The sequence below is a fragment of the Centropristis striata genome, chromosome 2 (genome assembly GCF_030273125.1).
Source record: "Centropristis striata isolate RG_2023a ecotype Rhode Island chromosome 2, C.striata_1.0, whole genome shotgun sequence".
In the NCBI taxonomy this organism is placed as follows: Eukaryota; Metazoa; Chordata; class Actinopteri; order Perciformes; family Serranidae; genus Centropristis; species Centropristis striata.
The window spans coordinates 3,467,415-3,480,557 of record NC_081518.1 but is presented as its reverse complement, the minus strand read 5'-3'; the positions used below and the strand labels follow the sequence as shown (position 1 = coordinate 3,480,557).

The 13,143-nt window shown below is 37.2% G+C and overlaps 1 protein-coding gene across 1 annotated transcript; it reads left to right on the top strand.

The window, feature by feature from the left end:
* Window positions 1-681: 681 nt before the first annotated feature.
* eif4g2a (eukaryotic translation initiation factor 4, gamma 2a) lies at window positions 682-12,993 on the top strand. Its single transcript, XM_059356723.1, has 20 exons — window positions 682-700; window positions 2,564-2,669; window positions 3,391-3,516; window positions 3,670-3,772; window positions 3,863-3,988; window positions 4,104-4,170; window positions 4,285-4,436; window positions 5,152-5,262; window positions 5,357-5,539; window positions 6,061-6,199; window positions 6,306-6,469; window positions 7,258-7,365; window positions 7,511-7,621; window positions 7,719-7,823; window positions 7,910-8,125; window positions 8,717-8,975; window positions 9,609-9,813; window positions 10,545-10,753; window positions 10,843-10,964; window positions 11,924-12,993. Exons 7-20 carry the CDS (start codon window positions 4,353-4,355, stop codon window positions 11,987-11,989), a joined length of 2,082 nt encoding a protein of 693 aa, XP_059212706.1. The 5' UTR covers window positions 682-700; window positions 2,564-2,669; window positions 3,391-3,516; window positions 3,670-3,772; window positions 3,863-3,988; window positions 4,104-4,170; window positions 4,285-4,352; the 3' UTR covers window positions 11,990-12,993.
* Window positions 12,994-13,143: the final 150 nt, after the last annotated feature.

The window sequence follows — 13,143 nt, the reverse complement described above, 5'->3', positions numbered from 1 at the left end:
TAATTTATGTTTTTCACTTAATGTAGAAAAACAAAAACAAGAAAAACCCTGTAAAATAATTCAGTGCCTTTTTTTTACAGTGCCATAAGTACACAGATATAAAAAAAAAAAAGTACTTTACTATACTGTATATACACGGAATCATCTTAGGTGGTTTATATTTGTAGTGAAAGTAATTTATGTTTTTCACTTAATGTAGAAAAACAAAAACAAGAAAAACCCTGTAAAATAATACAGTGCATTTTTTACAGTGCCACAAGTACACAGATTTTTTTTAAAAAGTACTTTACTATACTGTATATACACGGAATCATCTTAGGTGGTCATAGTCCTTGACTTGTCCCAGCAGCATATCTCCAGACTCTGTGTCACAGAATAAACCCTCTAAACATGTTGATGAGCTAAAAGAGCAGATTGCGAAACATTCATGAGTTTCCGTACGTGACGTCGGCAGGGTGGGATGGTGACGTATGAGACTGCCCCCCATATAAAAAGCGGCTTCCGCATGACGTAGACGAACAGTCAGCATTCTTTCTTCGCTGTAGCCGGTAGCTCCGCCGTCTGAGCCGTCGAGTTTCGACAATATTACCAAACCTTATAGGTTTAAACACGACTTTTTGAGCTCCATTTTCTACTCTGTCTTTATTTTTTTCTCTTGGTCGACAAGACAACATCAACACTGACGTTCCTTTTGTAAAAGGTAAGCGAGTTCGTTGTCTTTTCTAACCCGGCTAACGGTATGCTAACTTAGCTAGCCGACCGGTCTCGTAGGAAGTAAGTTCGCCTAATCGATCGTCGAACGTCGATTTTCGAATGCAGCCCCAGCTGACCGTGTTGGCATATATATATATATAGAAGTTTGGCTCCACTGGTTCAAGAGAAATTAATCTGGTTTCCATGAGTTGTTTATAGCATAGCTGGTGATCTGTTAGCTCCTTACGGCCTGCTGAACAAAACCCCTCCAGATGTCGCTGTGTGGACATCCGGTGTGTGAACAAAGACCTCATAAAATCAGCTGATGGGGGTTTTCTCCCTGGTCTACATTAAAGTCCATTTTTCTATCTTAACCGTGCCGATTTCCTTATTTCCGTATTTTAAAGGGGAAATACGCATAAATTACATCTGCTTTCGACACCCTGTGTTTTAGCTTTCTTGGTTATAACTCAATAGGATCCGCAAAATGGTACTCATAAGTACAATCACGCGTGTTTTTTTCAGTTTAGATCATGACAAATGGTCCAAAATTGACCTAATTGCCGTGGAATTCCCACGAGGCACATGTAATCCCGGTTTCCCCCTCGGATTGCGTTTCCTGTCGCGCTGCCATCCGCTTTTATTGAGGTCGGGTTTACGTTAGGTAAGGTGAGTCTGCTTTATGTAGGTCAGCGTTAGATTATAGCTTGGGAGTCGCAGGGAGAAGACTCCAAAGACCGGCTGGGGTTTAGAGTTGAGGTGAGGTGACGAGAAGCACAAAGCGAATGGGGGAAAAACAGACAATCTCCAGTGTAATGGCCTCATCCAGCCACGGTAGTGTGCTAAACCACACGGTTTCACATTCACTAGTGTGGACACGTGTAGGCGCTCTATTACTCAACCATTTGGATGAAACCGGGTGTAAAAATCGAGCCATACTTCGAAATATTAGCATCACTTCATTGTAGTCTTCTTTTAACCCTTTGATGCACAACATGGGCCTAAAGCAGGGGTCTCAAACTCAGATTACCTGGGGGCCGCTGGAGGCAGTATCAAAATGACCAAAAAAAGACACAAAATTACAGAAAAAGACAAAATGACTGAAAAAACACTACATTACGTTAAAAAAATTACGTTAAAAAGACACAAAACGACCAAAAAAATACACAAAATGACCCAAAAAAATACACAAAGTGACCAAAAAGACACAAAATGACAGAAAAAAACCAAATTACTTAAAAAAGACACACAATTACCAAAAAAAGACACAACATTATTTAAAAAAGACAAAATTACCCCATAAAAGTAATAAAAGGGACCTTCCACACACAACACAGTAAAGTGTCATTCATATAAAACTCACATTAAACTTTCATATCAAGGTGGGGGCCACGAGTTTGAGACCCATGGTCTAAAGTGACCCGGCTAAGTTTTTTTTATTCCATCTTTGCAATAAATTAATGACATCATTCAGTATTGCAGGTTTTCCTCAGTTAACTTGTTTTTGATCATCGTACATCCTAATTTTTCTGTTCTCATTTCTTACTTTTTGAATAAAAAACAATTTTTGTATCACTATGCTTCTTATGCACAATGCCATTTTTGACCCATGTGTGTAAACTTGATGTAATAATAACAAAATATTTTTCTTAAAGTATGAAAGGAAATATGGATATCATGATTTAAAAAAAACACATTCAAACACACAGCCAGCATGACATCACATGGGAAATGAATGCAGGTCATTTTTGACCCATGTTGTGCATTAGAAGGTGTTTATATGTTGTGCATCAAAGGGTTAAACATATTTCTTTGCATTTTCACAGCCTTTAGCTGTTAAACTAATATGTAACTTTGTCTCTTCTTCCAGGTCGCTTTTTCCTTCCCTTTCCCGGAACATTATTCTTTTCAGATATACTTTGTCAAGCCGCCAAAGTGGAGAGTGTCGTTGCATCAGGGGGTCCTTCTCGTTTCAGGTAATAAAACATTGCACAACTACACTTGACCTATTTATACTGATAAAGCCTCTGCAACAGCTAAAATTAAAGACTTAGGCACATCTCTTTTCGTTGAGTTAAAACCTTTTCCTTTTTTTGTTTATTTTTTGAATCACAGTGTAGGGGGAGGAGGTGGGGGTGCACCTCAGCACTATCCCAAGACTGTCGGCAACAGGTGATTTTCCAAAGTTTGCTTTCACATGGAACACCTAGTCATTAATCTTTATTACATATTAAATCACAACCATCTCCACTGGGTTGACATTGCACGATCACATATGTATTCTTTCCTGTTTGCACATCTGGGGAAATGGGTGTCTAAGTGGCTTCTTAACCCTCTTGATATATTGGTTTATGGCTCCACACCACCCCTGATGCTTTCCAGAATTTAGGATAAAATGTTCTACAGTTTTTACTTTGACCTTCTACCACTTTGCCACTGGTTCTAGTTGATTCAGTGTTGTCAGTCAGTTTTTTCTTGAGTTGGCAGCATGTAAGCTACATAGGTGATTTTCTAATAACTTAAACATGCATATCAAGACATGTGGTGACATGTTCGCAGGGGCACACCTTACTGTAGGAACATTTATAGTAATCATCATAGGTTTTAGCGGCAAGGTGCAACAGGATCAGGATGAAAATGTTTTGATGTTGTTCTGATACATGTTTCTGTATTGACTTGGTTCTGTGTCCATTCCAGCGAGTTCCTGGGGAAAACCCCAGGTTCTAGCGTTCAGAGATGGTTACCTTCTCGAAGCACTAGACGAGATGCCAACTCCTCCAACGAGAAAGGGCAAAATGATTCAATCTTCAGGAAAGTGAGAGGGTGAGTTTCCATTCAAATCTACATTCATTTCAGTTACACATTTTTTTTTACTTTGGGAGAGTATTATATTTAATATATTTAAGCTAGGACCTGAATACATCATTGGAGATTAGCTGAGAAGTTTTTAAACTTGTCGTTCCTCTTCTCCTTCAGCATACTGAATAAGCTGACTCCTGAGAAGTTTGACAAACTATGCCTGGAGCTCCTCAATTCAGGTGTAGAGTCAAAACTTGTCTTGAAAGGAATCATCTTGTTGGTAAGTATTTTCTTTTGCCATGCGTGTGTATTATTTCTCAAACGTATTTAAGTATTCACTTACTCATTTTTCTTTTTTCTTTCCGTTTAGATTGTTGACAAAGCCCTCGAAGAGCCCAAGTATAGTCAGTTATACGCTCAACTATGTCTACGCTTGGCAGAGGATGCACCAAACTTTGAAGACCCAGGAGAGACTCAAACATCAAAGCAAAATACTGTAAGTTTTTTTTGGTAGCTGTAGGATTTGCACAGAGAGATATGGTCTGGTGTCTCCTCCAGTACTCCTGTTTCCATTTTTTGTGTGTGGATTTTGAATACATTTTGTTTTACAGACCTTCAGACGGCTTCTGATTTCCAAGCTTCAAGATGAGTTTGAGAACCGTGCCAGAAATGTTGAACGTAAGTGAAGTACATTTTCTATAAGGGGTTTGTTATAAAATACATTTGGTCGTGTCTTGCATGAATTGTTCCTTATTGTCAAGTTGTTTTTTTTTTCTCTCACCCTCTCTGTAGTCTTTGACAAAAATGACAACCCACTCACCTCTGAGGAGGAGGAGCAGCGCGCTATTGCAAAGATCAAGATGTTGGGCAACATCAAATTCATTGGGGAACTTGGCAAACTTAACCTCATCCATGAAACTATCCTTCATAAGTGCATCAAAACAGTAAGTTCTGTTAAATAACATTTACATTATTAATGGGAAGCACAAATCTTTTCCTTGTATTTTTAACTTGTGATCCCAAAATCAGAACGCTGCCAAATCATTCTGGTAGTTCAGGGGTCGGCAACCTTTACTAACAAAAGAGCCATTGTTGGCCAAAAAAGGGAAAAACAGTCTGAATGGAGTCGCAAACCTTATTTTGAGCCTTAGAATGAAGATAAAATGGTCTTCTTAGTCTAAATTAGCCTACAGACATTACTAATAGGTCATAAGCATTTATTTATATGATTTTGTCAGAATGCAGTGAGGACCCAAGTGCAAATGAGAGGCTGGAAACTGAAGGAAAATCTCAGGAAAACTAGGAGAACTCAAAACTAGACTTCGAATTGGCAGAAATGTAGAGGTTATGGCACCGGCTTATAGACTTTCATAAGCTATGATGCACATTTGGGTTGACTAAATATTTTTTAAAACATTTTTACTGCCGTATATATTCTAAACATGTTTACAATTGAAGAAAAAAAATTGCTTTGGGCCTACACCAATGATAAATTGGATTTAAAGAATTAAACGTTTAATTTTGTATACATTTTTATGTCCGAGCCATTGCAGACAGCCTGAAGAGCCACATGTGGCTCTGGAGGTTGCCTACCCCTGGTAGTTGGACCTCAACAGTAGTTTGTATTTAATGTTTCTTTTTCTTTCTTTTTTTTAATAGCTTTTGGAGAAGAAGAAGAGAGTCCAACTTAAGGATATGGGTGAAGATTTGGAATGCCTCTGTCAGATAATGAAAACAGTTGGGCCTAAACTTGATCACGCAAAAGCTAGGGTGAGTATGTGGGGAAACAAGTAAATACTGGGCTAGTCTATAAAAAAAATGTACTTGTTCCTTTAATCAACTCTTGTTGTTTATGTCCTTCCAGTCTCTGATGGATCAGTACTTCAGCCGCATGCGATCCTTGACCAACAACAAGGAACTGCCAGCCAGGATCCGTTTCCTGCTGCAGAATACAGTCGAGATGCGAGACAACAACTGGTCGGCTCGCAAAGCTTATACTGACAACGGACCAAAGACGATCAACCAAGTTCGTCAGGATGCAGTAAAAGTAAGTCAGCCTGGGATCAAGGTTATAATAGTTCTGGATTTTTCATTAGTTTTAGATTTAATTTTGTTATTTCTAGTTTAGTATTTATTAGTTGTAATTGTTTTGTAATGGGGTATTTGTTGGGTGCCAGATTCAATAAGGTCACAATAAATGTTTCCTTTATTTCCTTTGTCTGATCCATCTCAGCCCCAATAAGTTTATTAAGTCATAAAACCAGATAGATGAAATAGATTTCATATCAACCAAAAAAGTTGACAAACGAAAGACATTTTCACTCTAATTTTAGTTAGTTTTGTAACCACACATACAGTTTCAGTTATCGTTTTTTTTTTTTTTTTTTTTTAAACGTTTTTATTTTCATTTCAGTTAACGAAAATGTTTTCTCAATTAGTTTTTGTTAGCTATAATAATCTTGCCTGGGATAAGCCCTTTTTATTTATCATGAACTGTAGGAATGATTTATGAACATGTAGTCTGCCCGCATGATCAGATTCTGACTGGATTCTTACTCTGCTTTGCAGGATTTGGGCATTTTCATTCCACCTCCTACCGATGGAATGAGGAATGAATTCTTCATGGAAAACTCCTTCTTGCCATCAAGGATCAAGTTCGACCGGGAAACTCTTGGTGGGCTGGCTGATATGTTTGGACAAATGCCAGGTAGGTCACATATTTTATCCCCTCAGTGATGGGAGAGAGTTGCACCACCTCATTAATAAGGATTACTCCTTTCTGGAGATGTGTTAATGTTTCTTCCTTTTTGTAGGAAGTGGCATTGGGACAGGTCCAGGAGTCATTCAGGACCACTACTCCCCGACCATGGGACGCCATCGCACAAACCCCATTTACAACGGCCACGCTGGGAACGGCAACGGTTCACATCAGCCTCAGTTTGAAGGAGGGAACAAACAGTATACCAAGCCAAACCAGGTACGGACAATACTGTCCTATAGTCTAACTGCACTAACTACATTTTTGGTCAAAATTGAGATTTCAATTTTGTTTTATTTCAGAGAAATGACTATATAAAAACCACAACATCCAACTCAAAATCAGGCAGTAACTGCACTTAGCATGGTCTGCTGTGGATATATATACTAATTTAAACATAATATAATTTCATCCCACTTTTTTCTTAATCACCTTTTAGATAATAATGTCCCTATTAAATAAACGTATAATTTCTATTTTTAAGATTAAAATATATTATTACTTTATGTTAAGTCTAAAACACACAAATCTTTGAATAGAGTTGAACACACTGATAACAAAATCCATTTGAAAATGTTTGTTCACTGAAAACAAAATATAAAAGCTGAATGAAGAAAACATTATCACTGTCACTGCACTCTGTTTCTGCTTTACTATTAAACATTTTACAGCAATGTAAAACCAGAGTGCAATAACTACATTTTTGGGGTCAGAGGTCAAATAAATCATGATTTTTTTTTTTAACATGAAAATAACATCATTACATGTAGGAATAAGTGTCATATCACTTACCTACCTATAACTAATTTGGCAAGCCACGTAAAATCTTTTTTTTTTTTTTTTTTTATTTTACAGCAGTTTTTCTCAATTTTACCTTTTGCCTTGTTACTGCAGTTAGATTTCATAGGTCAGAATACATCTAAAGTGTATTATTTCAGTGTTTTGTAATGGTGAACATGGATAGTTGTCATTGTCTAACTATAAATCTGTGAAATGTCTTTTTAAAGGGCCAGGGTTCACCAGTGTTCAACCACAAACAGAATCACTCGGTGCCGATGCAGTCGAAGGATATGGCTCCACGATTCAGCAAGAAGGGGAAGGTCAACGCTGATGAGGTACAGCCACATTCACTGATGATTGTAGATTATGTTTTCTATGTTGGGAGTAGTCTATTTTAAGGTGATCCTTTTGTTCCTGCCTGGTGTTAAATGACTGTATACAGTGTAGCATTGTTAGAACTGCTCTGTCTTCCCCCTTTAGATCAGTCTGAGGCCGGCACAGTCCTTCATCCTGAGTAAAAAACAGATCCCCAAGCTGCAGCCACAGATGATGATGATTCCTTCAAGTGCCCAAGGTTCCTTAATGGGACAGGTAACATCTTTACATTTTAAGAAATCTGTTGAAAGTATGTGGTAATCACATTGTGGTTTTTTAGAGAACATGTATTCAGTTGGTTTCTTTGTTTCAGGCTCCACAGCTTGGCTTGAAAACCAATCCTCCTCCAATTCAGGAAAAACCTGCCAAGTCCACTAAAAAAGCTCCTCCTACAAAGGAAGAGTTGCGCAAAATGACAGTAAGTTCCTCTCCCTCTGAGGTTTTAAAAAAAATCTTTTTCATAATATCTAGCACACTGTATCTGACAATCCTTTTATTTTTTAGGAGACACTGGTGGCAGATTACCTGAACAACAAGAACATGGATGAGGCAGTAAACGCTGTGAAGGAGATGAGAGCTCCGAAACACTTTCTGCCTGAGATGCTGAACAAGATTGTGGTTTATTCACTTGATCGTTCAGATGAGGATAAAGAACAAGCGAGCACCCTGGTCCACACTCTGTGCACTGAGGGCCTGGCCACTGGAGAAAACCTAATGCAGGTCAGTGTTTAACCCCTAAAGGAGATTTAAACACATTCTGAAGTGATGTTGTATGAGGCAAGGTTATGATAGTTTGGGATTTTTCATTAGTTTTAATTTCGTTGTGAACTTTGTTTTCAAATTCAGTTAGTTTTAATTAATTTTTTTGGGAAATGCTTAGTTTTTAGTTGTTTTTTTTTTTGGTTTTTTTTTTTTTTTTTTTTTTTTTTGTAATGGGATATTTGTTGGGTGCAAGATTCAGAAAGGTTACAATGAATGTTGCCTTTATTTCCTTTGTCTGATTCATCTCAGCAGCAAAAAGTCATGAAACAAGATTTCATATCAACCAAAAAGGTTTAAAAAAAAAAAAAAAAAAAAAGTAGACAAATGAAGGACATGTTGACTATAATTTTAGTTAGTTTTGTTACCACACAATACAGTTTCAGTTGCTTATCGTTTTTTTCAAAACTCTCGTTTTCGTTTTTATTTCAGTTAACAGTTTCATTTCTAGTTTTCGTTAACTATATTAAGGTACTTGTCCAGTCCGTATATTAGTGACTTTCTGACTCTCAAACTGTTCTGCATCACTGACCTTTCTGTATTTTCCTTCAGGCCTTTCTGAGTGTTCTGGACCAGTGTCCTAAGATCGAGGAGGAGATCCCTCTGGTCAAGTCTTACCTGGCTCAGTTTGCAGCCCGTGCGATCGTTGCTGACCTGGTCACCATCACAGATCTGGCCCATCACCTGGAGAACGGAGCACATTTCCCTCTGTTCCTGCTCTGCCTGCAGCAGCTGGTCAAACTGAAGGACCGTGAGTGGCTGGGAGATCTGTTCCAGAGGAGCAGCGTCAACATGCAGAAGATGCTGCCTGGTATGGCACAACAAATCTTTACATCTAAAGTCACGAGGCTTCGTTTAGTTTCAGGATCAGTTTGTTTGTTTTTACTTGGAGCACAGCTGCAGCTATTCTTCCTGGGGTCCGACATATAATATACAGTACATACAACTTAAATTAAAGCAAACTTAAAGAGTTAACAATGGGAATAGTGATGCAAAAAAATAAAAACAAAATAAAAATAAAAACAAGAATAGAAAAGATGGCAAAGCTTCAAAATCAGGATCTTTTATACATTCTACATCGTTCCATTTTAGAATTTCATTCCACTCTTTATGTTTAATATCAATTACTTAAAGATATATTTCCTACATAGTTTAATACACTATAGCTATATTCATTATGTAGTAGTTAATATACCTTACGAACATATTAATCTATATTTTGAATAGTTAATTGTAATTTCCATATATATCCATTTAGGAGATGTTATTTCATCTTTACATTTAATATCCATTACTTAAACCCATGTTATATATAATTTAATACTATATAGCGGTTTATTACGTAGTAGTGATACAGTACAAAGGAAATGAATGTGACTCTCATGGAGTTTAATTCAAAGTGTGTTTTTCTTCCACTGACATTATGTTTTTAATCTTTTGATAGAAATCGACCAGAACAAGGACCGGATGCTGGAGATTCTGGACGGTAAAGGTCTCAGCTTTCTGTTCCCACTGATGAAACTGGAGAAGGAGCTGCTGAAGCAGATCAAAGTAGATCCGTCTCCACAGTCCATCTACAAGTGGATCAAAGACAACATCTCTCCTAAACTGCACACTGACAAAGGCTTCGTCAACATCCTCATGACCAGGTAACCATCTCTACTGATTAAAACCCTCTGGGCTCTGAGCCTACTGGCCCTTTATATACCACATAATATTTACTAGAATCATGTTTGGTATTTAGTATTTTCTCAGCACAACTTCAACATGATCTGACAATTATTTTTTTCACTTTAATCCACCTTTATGAACATATTGAGCCCAAAAATACACAAATCTGAAATAAAATTATACTATTTATGACAATAAAAACCACAAATATGCTCAATGAACTGTTTAAAGCCTGAAAAATGTAAACATAGTTTACAAATATGTACATATAAAGGTAAAATTCAAATGTAAAAACTATACATAAAAACATGTTTATTTATAGGAACAGAGTTAGATGATTAGAGCCCTTTTTTCCATTTTTACTAAAAGCCGCACCTGCCTCGTCCATCCTACTTTTACACTTTAATAAATATTTCTGTACTATCAAATTAAAACGATCATGTATTTGGTTTTACATGACCTCAGAACGTCAAACAAAAAACTGGAGAAAGTTTCAAGTCTGTAATTTGGAGTAAAGTCGACAGCAGCGCTCCACGTGACCTCGTTTTTTTGTTACGGCACTTTTAAAAAAAACACGTGATCATAGACCCCAGAGGATTAAAATATAGTTGCCTTATCAGACATGTTTTTATGTTTGGGGTTGGAGTAACCATCAAATCAATATTTTGCTCTTCAAGTTTTATGGTATAATGACGGTCTTGTCTGTCAGTTTCTTGCAGTACATCGCTTATGAGATCAACCCTGACGATGACGAGGAGCAGCTTTCATCGCCCAGCAAGGAGCAGCTGGACGAGGAGAAGCAGCTGCTGCTCTCCTTCAAGCCGGTGATGCAGAAGTTCCTCCACGACCACATCAACCTGCAAGTCAGCGCGCTCTACGCCCTCCAGGTTCACTGCAACACCAAGGCCTTCCCCAAAGGTACAACACACCTGTCATTAGTAGAGCAGACCGGTTAGAGAACGTAGTGTGTTTGGTGCAGGAGTTTAATCATTTTGTTTCTCCTCCAGGTATGTTACTGCGCTACTTTGTGAACTTTTACGACATGGAAATAATCGAAGAAGAAGCCTTCCTCTCATGGAAAGAAGATGTCACCCAAGAATATCCAGGGAAGGGGAAAGCATTATTTCAGGTAAATTTTGTCTATTGATTCACTTTTTGTTTTTTGGGGGTTATTTTGTTCTGAGAATGAACAGTAGCTCTTCATATGCTCACTAGTATCCTGAGGCCGGATTCACAAAAGTGTTAAGATAAAACTTAAAAAATAGGATGTTCCTAAGCATGTTCTTAAATGCTTTTCACCTTTTTTTTTTTTTTTTTTTTTTTTTTCTTAAGAATTGTCGTATGTCTTAGGAACTTCTTAGTTTTCTCTCTTAGGACGTTCTTAGATTTTTAACTTAAGATCACTTGTGTGGTTTCAGTAACTTGTCCTACTTTAATATGTTCATAATGATTAATTAAGTAGTATCAGATACAACAACTGCCTCTGTGATTTACTAAGAACATTGTAGTGTAATCTAGGAATAGTGTCACATGTCACACAGACTGAAAGGACATTTACATTATATGTCAACTGTCAGAATAATATTTATGTGATACATTCACAAAAAAAACTACCCTGAAGAACTTCAATGAACAAAATTTGTTACCACATTGTCTAGGGATAAACTAAATATTAAAGAAATCAAATTAATGTCATACAAATTTGTTTTAAGAGAAGTTTTTTTCCTAAGATGGAACTTGAGAACAAATGAGATTCTTGAAAACAAAGTCCTTAGATTTCTTAAGAAGAAAGTTAAGAAAAAACTAAGGAAAAGATAAGAATTTCTTCATGAATACCAAATCTTCTTAAATTTGTCTTAAGAGCAAAGTTAAGAAAAAAGTGGCACTTAAGAAGGTTTTTTTTTTCCCTTAATAATGCTTTCTGAATCCAGCCCCTGGTTCCGTGTTTATATTTTCAGTAAGACTCAAGATGGAGGTACTATGTGTTCATTTCCAGAAGCTGCTCCAAAGTGTTGAGCCTGTTTGTTGCTTTCTGTCTCATGATTCATAAATGACTGACCGGAGCTTCTGTGTGTGTTTGTGGTGCAGGTGAACCAGTGGCTGACCTGGCTGGAGACGGCAGAAGAAGAAGAATCAGAGGATGATGATTACTGAGGAACAGGCCAAAGCCATGTGTTATCAGGATGCAATGACTAATTTTTTAACTTGTCTCCATATGCCTTTCCCCCCTTTCAACCCTAAGCCCCGCCCCCCTCTTCTTGTTTATGAATATTTTTCAACCACTGTTACAGTTCATTCCACTATGAAATGTTTTGCCAGATCAAGCCAGCATCACCACCACCATTATCTCCATATTGTATTTATGCTTTTCCTTTCTAATTTTCTATCTTATTGATGTCCTGCAGCAGATGTTTTATACATTTCAATCTTGGGTTATGTTTTCCTTAACAGTAGGCAGTATTTTTGCAGGAAAGCGTACCAGCACCAAAACCTGAACCATTTTATCACCTTTTTGGTAGGAGTCACCAAGTGCTGCCATAACATTTACTTAAAAACTGTTTACAAAAAGAGAAAAGGCTCCGACACTGCAAGGAGGCTCTTCTCGTTGTTTTATCTGCATTTGTTAATCAGTTTTTAGACGCACTTTGCTCAACATCATGAGTCGTTGCAATAGTAAGATACACTTTCCTTCATTTGATGAACAATCCTAAGTTGCAGTTTTTTTGCTGCCCTAATTATATAATAATGGTTTTCTTGTGCTTGGAAAGCAGACCAGTGTCTGAAAATTCATAACAATCTGGATTTGACGATGATTAACAATAATGGGCTGTTTGATTTGCACAGTGTGATTTCAGTTACCCACATCTAGTTTAATGAATCAAGAGCTTTTTTTATGTAAAAGGAAAAAAAAAACTTTTGTGCTGTTAGGAATGAATCTGTGTGGCCTTTTTTTAATTTATCAATTCATATGGATATACCTCTAATGTATCTCGGACTATACTTGAATGTCTCGGTTTTAACTCTGAGACAGCCAAAGCTTAGTTTCCTGTGCAACAGTTGTTCACCACCTCGTGTGGAAATTTTACGTCAGTTTGCCATATTTGTCAAGTTTTTAAATGGTGTTTTTATCTTCATGAAATTACAAAGAATGTACTGTATGTGTACACTTTCTCCTTCTTCGGGGTGTCACTGTAATGTTAAAGTGCAAGAAGTTTAGTGTACAACTACAGATCAACCTTTAATAAAGTTTAACAGTTCACTTTGTTGTCCGCAAGATTCATTTCTCATAACTTTTATACGTGACACAA